The sequence below is a fragment of the Geospiza fortis genome, unplaced genomic scaffold (genome assembly GCF_000277835.1).
Source record: "Geospiza fortis unplaced genomic scaffold, GeoFor_1.0 scaffold171, whole genome shotgun sequence".
Taxonomy (NCBI): Eukaryota; Metazoa; Chordata; class Aves; order Passeriformes; family Thraupidae; genus Geospiza; species Geospiza fortis.
Genome location: NW_005054313.1, coordinates 8039361 through 8053722, shown reverse-complemented (window position 1 = coordinate 8053722; position 14362 = coordinate 8039361). Strand labels below are relative to the sequence as shown.

The 14362-nt window shown below is 38.1% G+C and overlaps 1 protein-coding gene across 1 annotated transcript in view; it reads right to left on the bottom strand.

Moving 5' to 3' along the window:
* FAM189A1 (family with sequence similarity 189 member A1) overlaps positions 1–13951 on the bottom strand; it is a 52853-nt gene extending 38902 nt beyond the window's left edge. The window contains exons 1-2 of the mRNA XM_005419764.2: positions 13943–13951; positions 12735–12791 (exon numbers count right to left, since the gene is read on the bottom strand). Coding sequence (XP_005419821.2) covers positions 12735–12791; positions 13943–13951 — 66 coding nt within the window. The remainder of the gene's footprint in view (positions 1–12734; positions 12792–13942) is intronic.
* Between the last annotated feature and the right edge of the window lie 411 nt (positions 13952–14362).

The following is a 14362-nucleotide window of genomic DNA, read 5'->3' as shown; positions in this document are numbered from 1 at the left end:
AGACACAGACAACCCAATGATCAAGGGCAAAACTTACACTGAAGTAAATACGGAATGGTCAGATATTGAAGGGCTATGACATCTTGATGCTGATTTAAAACTACAACATTATGTTCTTCACCTTTCTAGTTACAACATATAAACAAGATAACATATTCCTAGAAATCAGCAAGGAGCATTAATGCCGCAAATCTCCAAATGTCACCAAGAACTAATACAAGAACAAAAAGCAAAGCCCATGGATTTATTATGACTTGGTGGAAGCAGAACTAATTGGAGAAGTCAAAGCTTATATTCTACACAAAGGACTCTGTGGAAGGTAATACAGTTAATAGGACTTCCTATGTAAATGTTACCACAGTCCTAAACAATTTCTACAAAACTAAACAGTTTGGATGCAATGACTTAAAATTATATAACAACTCACAATGTGAGATGCCATCTTGCACATGGACCCACATAAGATTCCCCTTTTGACTCCATTTCTAGGAACAACTTTAAGAATAAATATGCAGAGCATATCAAGAGTGATGTGCACATCACCACACACATCTGCACAGAATGAAAATATCAGCACCCTCCATGCCTTCCAAGAGAGAGTCCAGAAAAAGTGCCCTTCCACACTGAAAGAAAAACCAAAAAAACCCAAAAAAACTTAAGCACCAACAGATTATATTATCTTTCCACTATAAAGGAAGTTGTTTGTAGTTCTCTCTTGAGTATAATTTGAGCTTTTAGAAAATCATTAGTATTCTCAGATTACTTGTGAACATTTTTCCTTTATGTTTCTTAAATGTAGATACAACCATACACCTGCCTTCAGAATGTCCCAAAGTAAATCATCTTAATTTTATGGATACCACCAAAAAAATCAAAGGGATTTACAGAAGCTGATCTGTTCTCTGCCCTCTGTTCTTTTTCATCACTTTCAGTTTTGCTTCTTAATATTTCTCTTTTCTTCACAACTAGCCTCAAGTAATTTATTCCCTTTTGTTTTTACCATAAGCTTTAGACTTCCTTTCATCTTCTTTCCCAAAGGCACTGTTAAAACTGTATTACCTGAAAACCCCAAAACTTTAATCCTTGAGATAGTTGGCTCAAAGCACCTTCTTGCCCTTACTGTGTCTTTCACAATTTGTTCTTGAATTGATAGGAGGTAAAAAGGGGAAAAACAAATGAACCAACTTTAGCACACCCTGCAGTTCATGACCTGCAACATAAGACATTAACAATTTAGATTTTCTGTCCATATACAGCTTTCTACCAAAAAATGCAGTGAGAGCAGCTCTGAGGAGGAGGACTTGGGGGTGTTGGTGGATGAGAAGCACAGCATGACTGACAATGTGAGTCTGCAGCCCAGAAAGCCAACCCTGTCCTGGGCTGCATCTGAGCAGCGCAGCCAGGAGGCTGAGGGAGGATCCCCCATCCCTGGCAGTGCTCAAGGCCAGGCTGGATGGACCTGTGCAATCTGGTCTAGGGGAAAAACCCCTGTGGCAGGGGCTGGAACAAGGTGACCTCTCCCCAAACACAACCCAACCCATTCTATGACTCTATTACATTCACAAATTTATATTAAACCCTGTTTTGCCAATACTTTTGATGGGGATTCTTTAAGTGACCCAAATCACCCACTCACTGCTGCATATATACACAGCAAGAGCACAGTAAAAAGGAGTAGCACATATTGCATTTTGAAGAAATACTTTCCACTACAAGCAGGAAGAAGTTTCTACATGCCAAATAATTAAAGTCCTCCAAAAGAGATGTAAATATTGTATCACATGAAACCTTATTTCTAAAAGCAACATTTTATTTCATTCCTCACACTTTCATTTTGGAGATAGATATGAAACAGGATTGCTTCTTCATTGCTGGCATTTCAATCACTGCTTCCCCTGGTGGTTTGCAGGTTTGATAGTCAAGACATGAACACTGAGACAGAACATTACCCTCTGTGCTGATGAAGCATATTACTCAACTCTCCTGTGCAGGGTACTTTGACTAAAACCAGGCATTGCAATGATAGGCTGCCTTCTGCAAATCTCCCAATCCTCTGCACTTGTACTACTGTGTCTGCATCTATTTCCTGTTAATTCCTGTCCTGCAGCTCTTGAAAGGTCAGAAAATCTCCTTGGATGAACTTTGGTTTACACTGAAATCACTTGCAGAACGCAATTCTTTTTGAGACGCAGTAGTTTGATATGAGGTACTACAGGTTTCTTTCCAATGACATTAAATACATGTGGATATATTCAATGAGATTTAAAATACCTTCCATTTAACACACATTTCTTATCTGTGAAACAGCAAGAATAGCCAGAGGTAAATGTGCTTGTCTCTATAAACCACTGTATAAGTAGATTAAAAACTTGCCCCAAGGTATTTCGCTCACAGAACTTTGTCTTACATGAACTGCAGGCAGTAACATTTATTGATATTTGTGCTACAGAATTTATAGTTTCCCTGACAGAGGTGCAGAAGGTTAAACACCAGAAGCAAACCTGAAAATTTATCACCACCAAGAGCTATGAAGCAGTGAGATCAGCAACTGTGCCAGGACTAAGTTAATGCAAGATTATCTGGGGTACAGCCAGAAGTTACCTGTTGGATCAGCCAGATGCTGAATGCTTATTATATACTATAGGTTTAAATAGATAAAACATATAATTTTTAAATGAGCCCACTTTAAATCCTTACTAAACAGAAATGGCACTCAAACCAACACTCTTGACTCATGGTTTGCAAGTGTACAAGAAACAACAAAATTTATCTTGCCATTATTTGCTTCATAATAGATTTCTTTTTCATGATTTCTCAATGCTTGCCAAGAAGAGACAGGATGAAAAGTGTTGGCATTTCAGATCTATTTAATTCAGTATTCCCTGTTTTTTGCCTAAATTAAAATAAAGCTTCGAACAAAGATATTTTCTCTAAGTCTAAAGCAATGTTTTATATTAAATAGGCAGAAATATTCTCTGTAGTGCAGATCAGGCTAAAGATTTTAATGTTTTTATGTTGGGAACCATAAATTATATCCTGTTTCATTCTAAATTCTATTAGCCTTTTCAATTCCTGTCATTATTCAATTAAATTACATATTCTCCACATTCAATTCCTTTTGACTCCAGTGAGGCTATTTAAGTTTGTAAAGGAAAGCTGAAATATCAGTATAAATATTAAAATCCATGCAACTATTTCTAATTTCAAAGCTAAATAGTTCAGATGAAAACTTCTGAACTTGAACTTGGTGTATGGGATTTTACTGACCCTCTTATGGCCCTATTAACTTGCTTCCATTCAGCTAGATCTTGGAATTTAATTAATTTATTATTTGCTGCTTGGTTGTATCTTCATTTCTATATTTTTATTAAAATATCCTGTGGAAAATTCTAACTTCGAAAATGATTTTATTTAAGATTATAAACAATGCTACTGGTTTTGATTTACAAGAAAAAATGATGCCTCCCTGTGACTGTGTTTTGTTTACTGCCAGAGCAGCAATCAGCTTCCAGCAAGAGTCAGCACGCTGTACCTTTGGAGAATTATGAGAATTTTGGTAACAGCCCCGTGAGCAACAAAAAGGGGCACGGGGTGTTTGCAGCAGAATTTGCATCACACAAAATAACAGCTATTTAAAGACCAGAAGGAGTAGTTTGGTTTCCTCCTGTTTCACTGTGCAGCAAACAACAACATCATCAATAAAGTGACGGGTTTGGTAGCTGTTGCCAAGGCTTTGCAAGAACCCTGGAATCCAAAATGCAACCTTGGCTCTGTGTGCAAGAGCAGAGTGACAGACAAATGCAAAGATGCATTTCTATAAAAACAAGTCTCTTAATATCTCATAATAACAGATATTCAATACCTCCAAGAAATTCCCTGTCAGTAGAAGCAATGGGCATAGAGATAATTTCCTCAGGTGGGATCAGATTAAAAGAATAAGACCACAATAAGTGCAGCACTGTCACATTGTACACACAGCAATAGGTGTTTGCTGTTTCTGTAATGCTCTGTTACAGCTCCAGCAATTACACTATTTATTGTAGGTTTTTTAGGAAACTCTAAGAGGGGGCCTGATTTAGTAATAAAGACCTTGTGCTCTCAGTTCAGGAACATTAACCAGAAATTTGTCAAAAGTAGATATTTCAGCATCTACTAATTTTCTGCTCTTTCTTTTCCAATTGTTCTTTTAGCATCTACACCTTTCTGAATCACAGAACATTCTGAGCTGGAAGGGACCCAAAAGGACCATCAAGTGGCCTGCAGACTACTGCCATATAAAAGAGAAACAAGAGGAGCTATACCCTTTTCTTTTCTTTTTCAGATAAAATTCAAGCTATCTCTTGAAGTATTCAAATAATGTGACACACTTCTAATTGTAACAAAAATAGTTTGCAGGTAATTAGTTTCATAGCAGAGAAAAAGTTTAGGTTTTGTCTAATAATCTGTTAGAAGGACAATGGGGAGTTGCCAGCTAATATGCTAAAGAGGCTAATTTGAAGTTTGCTACATGAAAATAAGCAATCAAAGGAATCCTTCAAAGATCTGTAGCTATACTGCAACAACGCAACCTTGTCATAATAATTTATTATTATAAATTATATCATATAATCATATAATTTTTCCTGTATGTGCAGTCAAAATAAGTCGTTTGGACAATTTTTTTTATAGTAGTTGTATTGTCTAATTTTTATCACTGACATTTACATTTATGCACCACTGCTCCCCTAAATAAAAAATCCATGCACACGAAATTTAACTTAAAATGTTATTTTGAAGGAGAAAGAAATCAAACAGCACTAACCTATTTTAATGCTACTCAAAATGTTGTCAATTTGAAATGCTTCAAAAACAACTGCTTCAGCTGTACAGTCAGGTGGAAAAAGGGGAGTTGATAAACAGTGTGATAATAGGAACTTCAAATATAATGCTTTCTGAATAGAATTTTGACCACATAAGCCAGATCTAAAATTTGCAACTAGCCATATTAGCTTAATTTTCCTTCCAAAAGACTCTCAAAGTAAAAACTGGAAGTTCTTAACAATTAATAAATAAGACACTGTGTCTCAAAAATGTTCCACAGCAACAGCAGAACAGGAAAAGAAAGCTGAGGTTTAGGGTCTATAGACATTTAGGATGCTAGGAATTAATTAGCTAAATTAGTTTTGTATGCAACAATCTATATTTAAACAAAACAGATAAATGAGTAAATGAAAATGAATACATTTTCTTCAACAATGTGAGTAGAATAATAACTTTTGAGAAAATCTACATAAGACTGAATTTATACTTCCATAGCAGCTGCCTAATGGTTTCATCCACCTAAACAATACATTACTTTTTGCAAGTGTCACATTGCAGGAAGGATTTCACCTCCATGCACGTGTCAGTGAAATGCTACTCCAAATAAATTAACCTTCCCCAACATCTGTAGCAGGATTCCCTGAGGAAATAAAGGCTCGTGTTGTCCTGCTGACAAGGACAGGCATCAAAAGCTCTGTGAGCAGCCCTTCCTGGCAGAAGAGTAATGAGACAGAAGCAGGATGTAAAGGTCACACACACAGATATTTTGCATCTGTCTTTCCCAACATATTAATAGCAATTAACTACTCACTTGCAATTATTCTCATTAATTAACAACTGCATGGTCTCTCTGAGCCCTCGCACACCAGAGCTCTGACTTTCATCCCTGAGGAGGAAAATTCTGCCAGGTGAGCAGGGTCAGGAGCCACAAGTGCTGATCTTCATCAAGGGCACAGGGGCATTTTCAGTATCAAGTTTCTGAGGCAAGGCTTCAACGTGGGCAGCAGCTCTTTCCAATGCAATTGTAATGTAAACTCACTATAGTTCTGGCCATTTCAAGAAAAATTGCCCACACGTCTCCAAAGAAGACTCACATTAATAATTTGATGGAGATCCAGCAGTAAGTGAACTTTAGGATTTCAGACACCTTTCCTCATATATCTGAAGTAGAATTTAACCCATAATGCTGTTGCAGGTTTTATGGTACTTGTAATAAGGAAATCCAAACGCTCAATCACACACATGTCTAGCTCAGGATCTAAACTGTGATTTACCTGGCAAGCAAATCCTACTGAAATCAAAGTATTTTTCCTCAACAAGCACAGGATAATTAGATTCTCTTTGGGTAACAGTGTGTTTCCTTCCATCTGTCACACAAATAAAACTAAAATCACTGAAGTTTTGATTGAGCACAAAGAGTGAAATATCCATCCCCAGCTACCTCACACCTCAAAATACTTTATATTAGCTCATACAAATATTTATTCTACTTTTAAAAACATTTCAAATGCAGCTCAGCTTGTCTCAAATAAATTTTTGAAGCTAGTGTTTCCTCACCATTTGAAAACAAAACACCAAGTTTCACAAATAGCTCCCATGTTGCCCAACTGGAGCCAGCCCCAGAGATTCATGACACGAGATTCATTTACCAAGGAGGAAGAAGAAATGCTGAAGCAAACCAGACTCTCACCAAGAAAGGGTTGAAGAAATTAGACTGCGCAAAGGCTGCCAAGAACTCCAGGAGCAGATGGGATGCAGCCTGCATTTCTAAAAGAAGGAGCAGATGAGATGAAAGAACCATCAGCAGATATATTTAGAAAGCATGTGAGAACAAGGGAATTACTGATGGGCTGAGGAGAGGTGAATGCAGCACCCAGAGCACACTCTCCACTGCAGGCAGCAGCACTGGGATGGAGCTGGGACAGTTTCCCAGGGCAGGAATGTGCCAGCAGGAGCTGCTGCCATGGCAACACCATGGATGGCAGCAGATGGGGAGGAGCAGGGGCTGGTTTGGAGTCATTAAGAAATGCTTCTTTAGGAAGGGACAAGAGTTATGCCCAGCAGGGTTTGCCTGCTTTTCAGGAAAAGCTGCTTGTGGGCTTTTTAAACTCTACCACTGGGGATAACTAACTAGTACGTGGATGCTCAGCAGAGGAGTCTGGATTCTCGCATGAGTGGCAGCTGGGCCCAGGAACAGCCAGCCTAGGCCAAAAGGGTGTCAGAGAGATGCAGACAGAGACCTAGGCAAGAGAAAGCTTTAAGGAGTGTTGAGATGTAAAAGTGGATGTAGCATATTCATTCTAAAGAGATGCTTCACCCTGTGGCATCTTTTCTCTACCACTGCAAAGATTTCCCTGATTCACTTCTTCTGTTTCCATCTCGAGTGTGGTTTCTTACTCACCTTGTTCACAACTTTACTGGGCCATTCTTCCTTTTTTCCCCTCTTCTCCATCTTTTCCTCCCATCCTCTTCTGTCTATTCTAATGAAAGGGTACTGGGGCTAGGTTTTTCTGGCAGTTGTTTAGCGATATTAAAGAAGACAGAAGGGAACCACCAGTCTAAGTTTTAAAAAAATCAATAGGCAGAGCACATTTAAAAAAAGCTAAAAGGGTATATTAACTTTGGAACATGAATGTAATCAGAGTTTACACAAATTCAAACTGCAAATTTTGAAGACCACACTTTTCAGACCCCCTACTCAATCCAACAAGAGACATTATTTCATGGCCTAAACCAACAGTTTGTACATTGGGAAAAGACCTCCCAGGGCATCACCTTCAAACAACTATAAAAGAGAAGCAGCTTCAATGAAATATATTTTAAATCTACTTTCAAACTGATGTAACCTGGAATGCAGTTATCACCAAATACACTAACCTCACTTCTAGATCCTGTCTCAGATTTTTAGCAGAACCCCAGCCATGCTGTAGCTGTGTGCAGAGACAGATGGTGCAGTTTGGTGACCAGAGCAGCACAGCCACGTAACTGTAACAGCAGTACACCCTTCCCTAAGCGTCAGGGAAGGGAGAACAGGAAGGCAAGAGGCAAAGAAAACTTAAACTTTGTCCCAAGTATAGGAAAATACTATTCACAGCCTACACTTTCTTCACTGAAATCACTGAGAACTAAGATACAAATTTATTGCAATTCGGTAATTTATGGTGCTTGTGGCACTGAATCTTTGAAACATCAGAGATCCTATTGTATGATTTCTTACTGACATGGTTTTGGTCCACTTCTGTCTGGCCATCTAGGTCCTATTCTTCTCAAATCTTTTGATGTCTATCTTCCTCATGTTGCCAGACTCACATTTCAATTTCTCCTTCCTGTCCCAGTCCTCCACAATTCTCTTCCCCCTGATTTGCTATTCAGCTCCTCTGGATTTGGGTTGGTTTCCTTCCATGCTCCCAGAAAAGAGGTCAAAGAAAAACACTCTGCTCTCAATGCCAAAGCCTGGGTTCACATCAGTTCTCACCAAAATTTACAGCTTTACATCTGAAGAGCTACTTTTTTACAGCACCTTACATCTGAAGAGCAAAGCCAGCACCAGATTTGCTTTCCAAACAGAAGTTATTTCAGCCTCCCAAGTTTCTTTTTGAAAGCAGCAATACCCAGCATTCAGCCCCTGCCCAGCTCATCAGAAACTGAAAAACACAGGTATGTAAGATGCTCTTGTTCTCACCCAGTGTTTTGTTCACCTTTAAACTAATGCTTCAGCCTCAAAGACAAGTGTTTGTCTAATAGCAGGGTTCCTAATGAACATTTTGATCAAGGAACTCAAAGAACACTCGTGCTGAAATGACACTGCAGAGTGATCAAGGGTTCTGTTGAGGCACAGGGATGTTCTGCAGCTCTCAACATGACCCAGGTATCAAAGTCAGCAGTGACACACGAGGGGATGGCTGCCTCACACTGCTCCTCTCCCACGCTGAGCACTCCTGCACTTGCTCTTCTCTGCAGCCCTGGCTGTTTATGCTGACATTGCCTCTCCACTACACAGATCATCTTTTTATTCCAGGAACCAAACACCAAATCTCTGCTTGAGGTTGAGTATTGGAGGGAGGACAACCACTTTTTCTGTTTTAAAACTCAAATATTTCTCTTAGATTTCATCTGAAAGGAAGCTGTAAATTCCCTTACAAGAGTTTGAAAAGACTTGCCTCACCCCTTAAGATACTCTAGGAGCTCAGGTTAAGCAGCATGGCCAGGAACATGTCAACACTCCACCCCACCCAGCAGAATATAGGAAACTTACTACTATATAATACACTATATATGTAATACTAATACACTATTTCTATACATTTAAGTTTCATGTGTTTCCTGAAGTTTAGTTACTCCTGCTGTAGTCTGCAATGAAATTTAGTGAGAGGAGATAATCAACGAGGAAAAACATTTGGACCAGTTTTACATATTCATGCATCTTATGGAGCAAGAGTATTTGGAATGTATTGATTTAAAATTATTAGTAATTTCCCTTTTCAATGTAGATATTTTTCTAATGATTTTTACAGAAAAAAAGAAAAATATTCAAGTCTGAATTTCAACTAATTCAAGTTTTTCACTGGAATTCTAGAAAGAAAAATCTCTCACTTTGCACCAACTACCAAGCTGACCCAAGATGAATATTTTCTTTAAAAGTCAATTTTTGTATTTGACTGAGTCTTACTATGGGCGCAGTCTGAGACTTTACACAGCAGTTCATCCTTTTGCCTGATATGCAGATTGAACTGCAGCTATTTAGGACAGCTTCTTTTATTTCTCTAAAATGAAGAAAATCCTATGTGCTTATCAAACACAAAAAAAAGGCTTGAAATAATGGTTCATTTGGAGGGACAACACACTGAGTTATACATGCACTGATTTGCACGTTCACTGGTGCACAGAAGTGGATCTGGAATGCACATTTCATACTAAATGCTTTTAAATAGCTATTCTGAGTAATCAAGATCATTTATTAATAAGTAGTATTACCTTGTGCTCACTGACATTCACAGACTTTAAGAAACTCCACATTTCTGTTCATTGAAAAAAAATTACATCTATCAGTTTATTATAAAAACTTTCTGTTAGAAATGTAAAAATATTTTTCTGGGGTCACTCAAATGCCAGATGGCAGCAGGGAAGCTTTCAACTCAATTCAGAGGCTGAATTAATCTCCTTGGCACAAATAGATTTGCAATTACCATAGATTAGATTGTAACAGAAAAATAATCTGACTGCACAATTTAAAGTTTTTACAAGGCAATTCAGCCTCAGGTGCTCCACAAGCTCTCTCCCAATTTTCAGACACTTCCATAAACCACAAGGAAACAAATTCCTACTTTAACACTGCATTTTAACACTAAGCAGTGGTAGTGACACAGCCAACACTTGGTTTCCAAAAAAGGGACCCTTGAGAGATTTTCTGAAAGCACTACCAATACCCTGACATTTCAAAGTGAAAATAGAGAAAGCTTAATGAGGAAACATCTGAAATATGTGGAAAATATTGTTCAAAATCAATGTGTGAGCAATTTAAATACCTTTCCCTGAGTGTTTCCTCTGGTAAATGTAAATACAGGTTTGGTAACACACACTGACTCCTTGCATGTATAAAGTATTTTGGCAACATCAGCAACTGATGGCTAGGAGGTAACCAAGAAAATTCAGATAAACTAACAAAAAATCTGGTGAATTTTCCAGGTGATTAAGATTTGCAAAGACACTTTAGCAGGAGAACTTCTAAATTTCTGCACATTAATATTGCAGTAAAATGTCCTTAGAACATACACATTTGTAAATCTTTGACTGAATGCAGAATACAAAACAGCATTCATACTAATAGCTTATAAATACTCAACTACTCTCAGTTTTGACTTTGGTTCCAAAGTGTTAAACTATGCAACAACTCGCTCATTTCTACACCAACACTGCATAACACACTTCTAGTATGATACAGCCAGAAATTAATGGCTGATGAACAATCTCTGTTTAATGCTTCTTCAGCTTCCTCTTTTTGCCTGCAGAAAATAATACATTTGCAAAGAAAAGACCCAGCATCTGTGGGAAAACCCTGTATGATTACAGTGCTGGGCAAGGCACATCCAGCAGTGTGGGGGGCTGACCCTGGCCAGCAGGAAAGCACCACACAGCCACCCTCTCACTGCCCCCTGCAGCAGGACTGGAAGGGAATTAGAAAAGCCCAAGTGGAAAAAAAAAACCCACACTTCTGGATGGAGATAAAGATAGTTTAATAAGCAAAGGAAATAGGAAGGAAAAAGCCAAAGCAAGCGATGGTGTGTGGGAAAACCAGAAAGCTTTGTTACTGCACAAGTGCTGCTCAGCAATAGTCAAAACACTTGTTATTATAAACCAGCTTTAGTCACAAATCCAAGACATGCAGAAAACTGGCACCTAAAAATATTATCACAGTTTCACTAGTTTTCAGGACACCACAGATGTTGCATGGTTTAATTTTATATAACTTTATTCATAGCTTCAAATGATAAAGATATTTATCCATCTTTCTGCTATCACTCTCAGCAATGCCAGATTTTGTAACACACTGCAACAAAAGAGACATTGTAATATATTGCAATTGATTGTCTAGCTGCTTATAGTACTATAAAATAGGTTAAAAGGTAATCATTGACCATATGTATTTGGCATATGTGTTGAATAAACAGATCAGGAGAAACATGGCTCATTAGCATGTTGGTGGTACTTTGTGCTGTGAGCTTGTAAAGTTGCACATTATTGACTGCTAATCAGAACAGTCTCCCTGCACACGTGGGGTCCAACTGCTCAGAGGTATTTACAACTCAGCAAGGAAAACAGGACAGTTGTAGCCACTGTAAAACCACTGCATAGCTTAGTCACACACAGAAGTGAAAAACACCATCCCTGTGCCCATTCCTCAGCTGATTATTGTGTCACCACCAAGGGCCAAGGCAGGAGATCAGGATCTAAATCAAGAGCATTAAGCTTACTCTTTGAAATAAACAATTTCCTAGAGCAGATTTTAGGAAGATGAGCTGTTCTGCAAACATCACTGTTACCATTACTGTTTCCTCCCTTTTATCTCCATTTCCTTGAATTACACTGACCATGAGTGCCTATTTACATTTCACTGAACGAGTCGATATTAGAAAGCCCAGCTGAATTTACAACATGCAAGTGAGTGTTCAGGAATCAGAGAAGACAGGTCTCAACAGGCCTGGATAACATTTCTGATGTGTGATTATGATTTATTGCAAGGATGTGAGCTCTGCCCACTGTCTGAGTTCATAACACTAAAAGATATACCCGCAGTTTTAATCAAATATATTAGTATGAGACTCTGCATTTCATACTGTCCATTATGCTTTTTATTCCAGGACTATCTTTAGTACTGTTACAAATGTTTTGTGTTACTGTCACACATGGACACTGTTTCAAAGGCAATGTTTACCTGCTAACACATCCTTATTGACACAGTCAGCTCGTGGTTTTAATAAGCTTGATTTCCATCTAATACTGCTTTACATTAATGGACTAACTGAAACTCTATTAGCATGCACACACAAAGAATGGATCACTGTTCATTACAGAGTAACTACATGAATCTCACAACAGAAATAATAAAATGTAGCTGAAAATCTTTCTGCAGAAGAAGACAAACAACTACTAATCTGGAATGGGCTTTTTTCCATTCAGATATCTGCTAAAAAGATTGGTCTGCAGTGCATTTTTAAGCAAATTAAGTTAAATGCAAAGGTACAAGCAGACCAATAGTCTGTGAGCCAGTAGAAAATGACTATTTTCACCCAGGTGGTTTATACATCACAACTTCAAAGGCTTCAAGCTTTTTGTACTAAGTGTTTATAAATATCAGGATACACAACAGCGCTACAAATCATCCCCACAGACCATCAGGCTTCTCTATAAAGAAAAAAGCACTGGGAATTGCTCACCACAAGGGACAGAGGCCTCTTCCATGAAACAACACCAATCAGTCCTGACAACAGCACCTGGAACAGAGAGCAGAGTTACTAAAGAGGCACGAGGGTTATACCAGTGTCATGAAAAACACAGCAGGTAATGAGAGCAAGTTAATACACAGCCATGATATGTATTTCCAGAATGCTGGAAACCAAATACTAAAAATAAAATGCTTTCCTTTTATTCTCAATAAAAAATAAACAGAACTAGCACTAAGCTGTTTTTAAACAAATTTCAATCCAGCTGCCAGATTCACTCAGTTGTGATCAGATCACAAGAAGTTCATTAAAACATTTCCTCTCCCCCAGTCCCAAATGGTATCAACACTAAATATTTAGGGGAAATTTTCTTGTGATCTCTTACCACAACTGGAAATTAGCTAAAAAAAGGGGAGTAATGACAGAACAATCACAAAATCATCCAGGTATCCAAATAAATTAGCAGAAGGGTTTTTTGTTCTGTTTCACCCACCCAAACAACCTCCCCACTTGATCTTATGTTTGAGAGAGGATCTATACATTCATTAAAACTTGGATTTAGCATACAGATTAGCATACACATTACTCCCTATACTACAAACCAAAAGCAAGCAGGATTTAGAACTTTATACATCTAAGCTAATCTTAGGTATTTTAAAATAACATGCAAATTACAGTTGAGATGCCATACGTTTATATATAGTTAAAAATGGAGAAAGAAACAAGAAATGGGGTGAGGGATATTGACCCTGGTGCAGGAGAAAAAAAAAGTGGAGAAGAGTCTTTTCATTAGAACACTGAATTACAAAAATAGCAAAGTAGAACCTAAATAAAAGAATGGGAGAAAAGAATGCACAAAATATTTATTTCAAGAGTCCACAGTGTCATTTTTTCACCTCAGCTTGTGCAAAGAGTCTGTGTAACAATAACTTCTATATTTAGCTAGTCACCTTTCCCACTCCATCCTGCTTCCCCTAACAATCTTTTGGGTGTAAAAATAGCAGAGCATAATAAACAAAAATGCATCTATATCTGGCCACTGCATAAGTGATGTACACTGTACTGGGAACCAGGTTGGAAACAATCCAGTCTAGTGATGCTTGGTGGGAATGTGGAGAAGGAGCTCTTGGTTTTCTGGAGCAGCTGCACTGGGGAGTGCTCAGTTTAAGCTTTCACAAAGTCTGGTCTGTGGACACTCTTACTGTGAGCATGTTTCAAGCGTATTTCACAATATGACAACACCCACAGCTGCAGCAGCTGTTGAAAACACTATTCAGAAAGACAACGTGGAAAATGTGCCTTTTGGTCTTTTCTTTAGTAGCTATGACATTTAAAAAAGACCCCTCAAATTAGGGTTTTTTTGTGAAACCTCAGTGTTAGCTTCTAAATGAAGTACAAATGCAACAGCTGGGAGATAAATGCACAGTAAAAATGAACCAAGACCAGAATATGGATATCAAAGACTGTCCAGATAAAGCCTACATGCAAATGTGCATAGTTTGTATTCCACAGCATTTCCTACAGCAGAGGAGTCACACACTTCTGGATGTTGGCCAAGTGAAGGAAAATTCGAGAATTCCATCTTTGCCATTAATTAAATGTGCTCACACAGCTATGTTAGC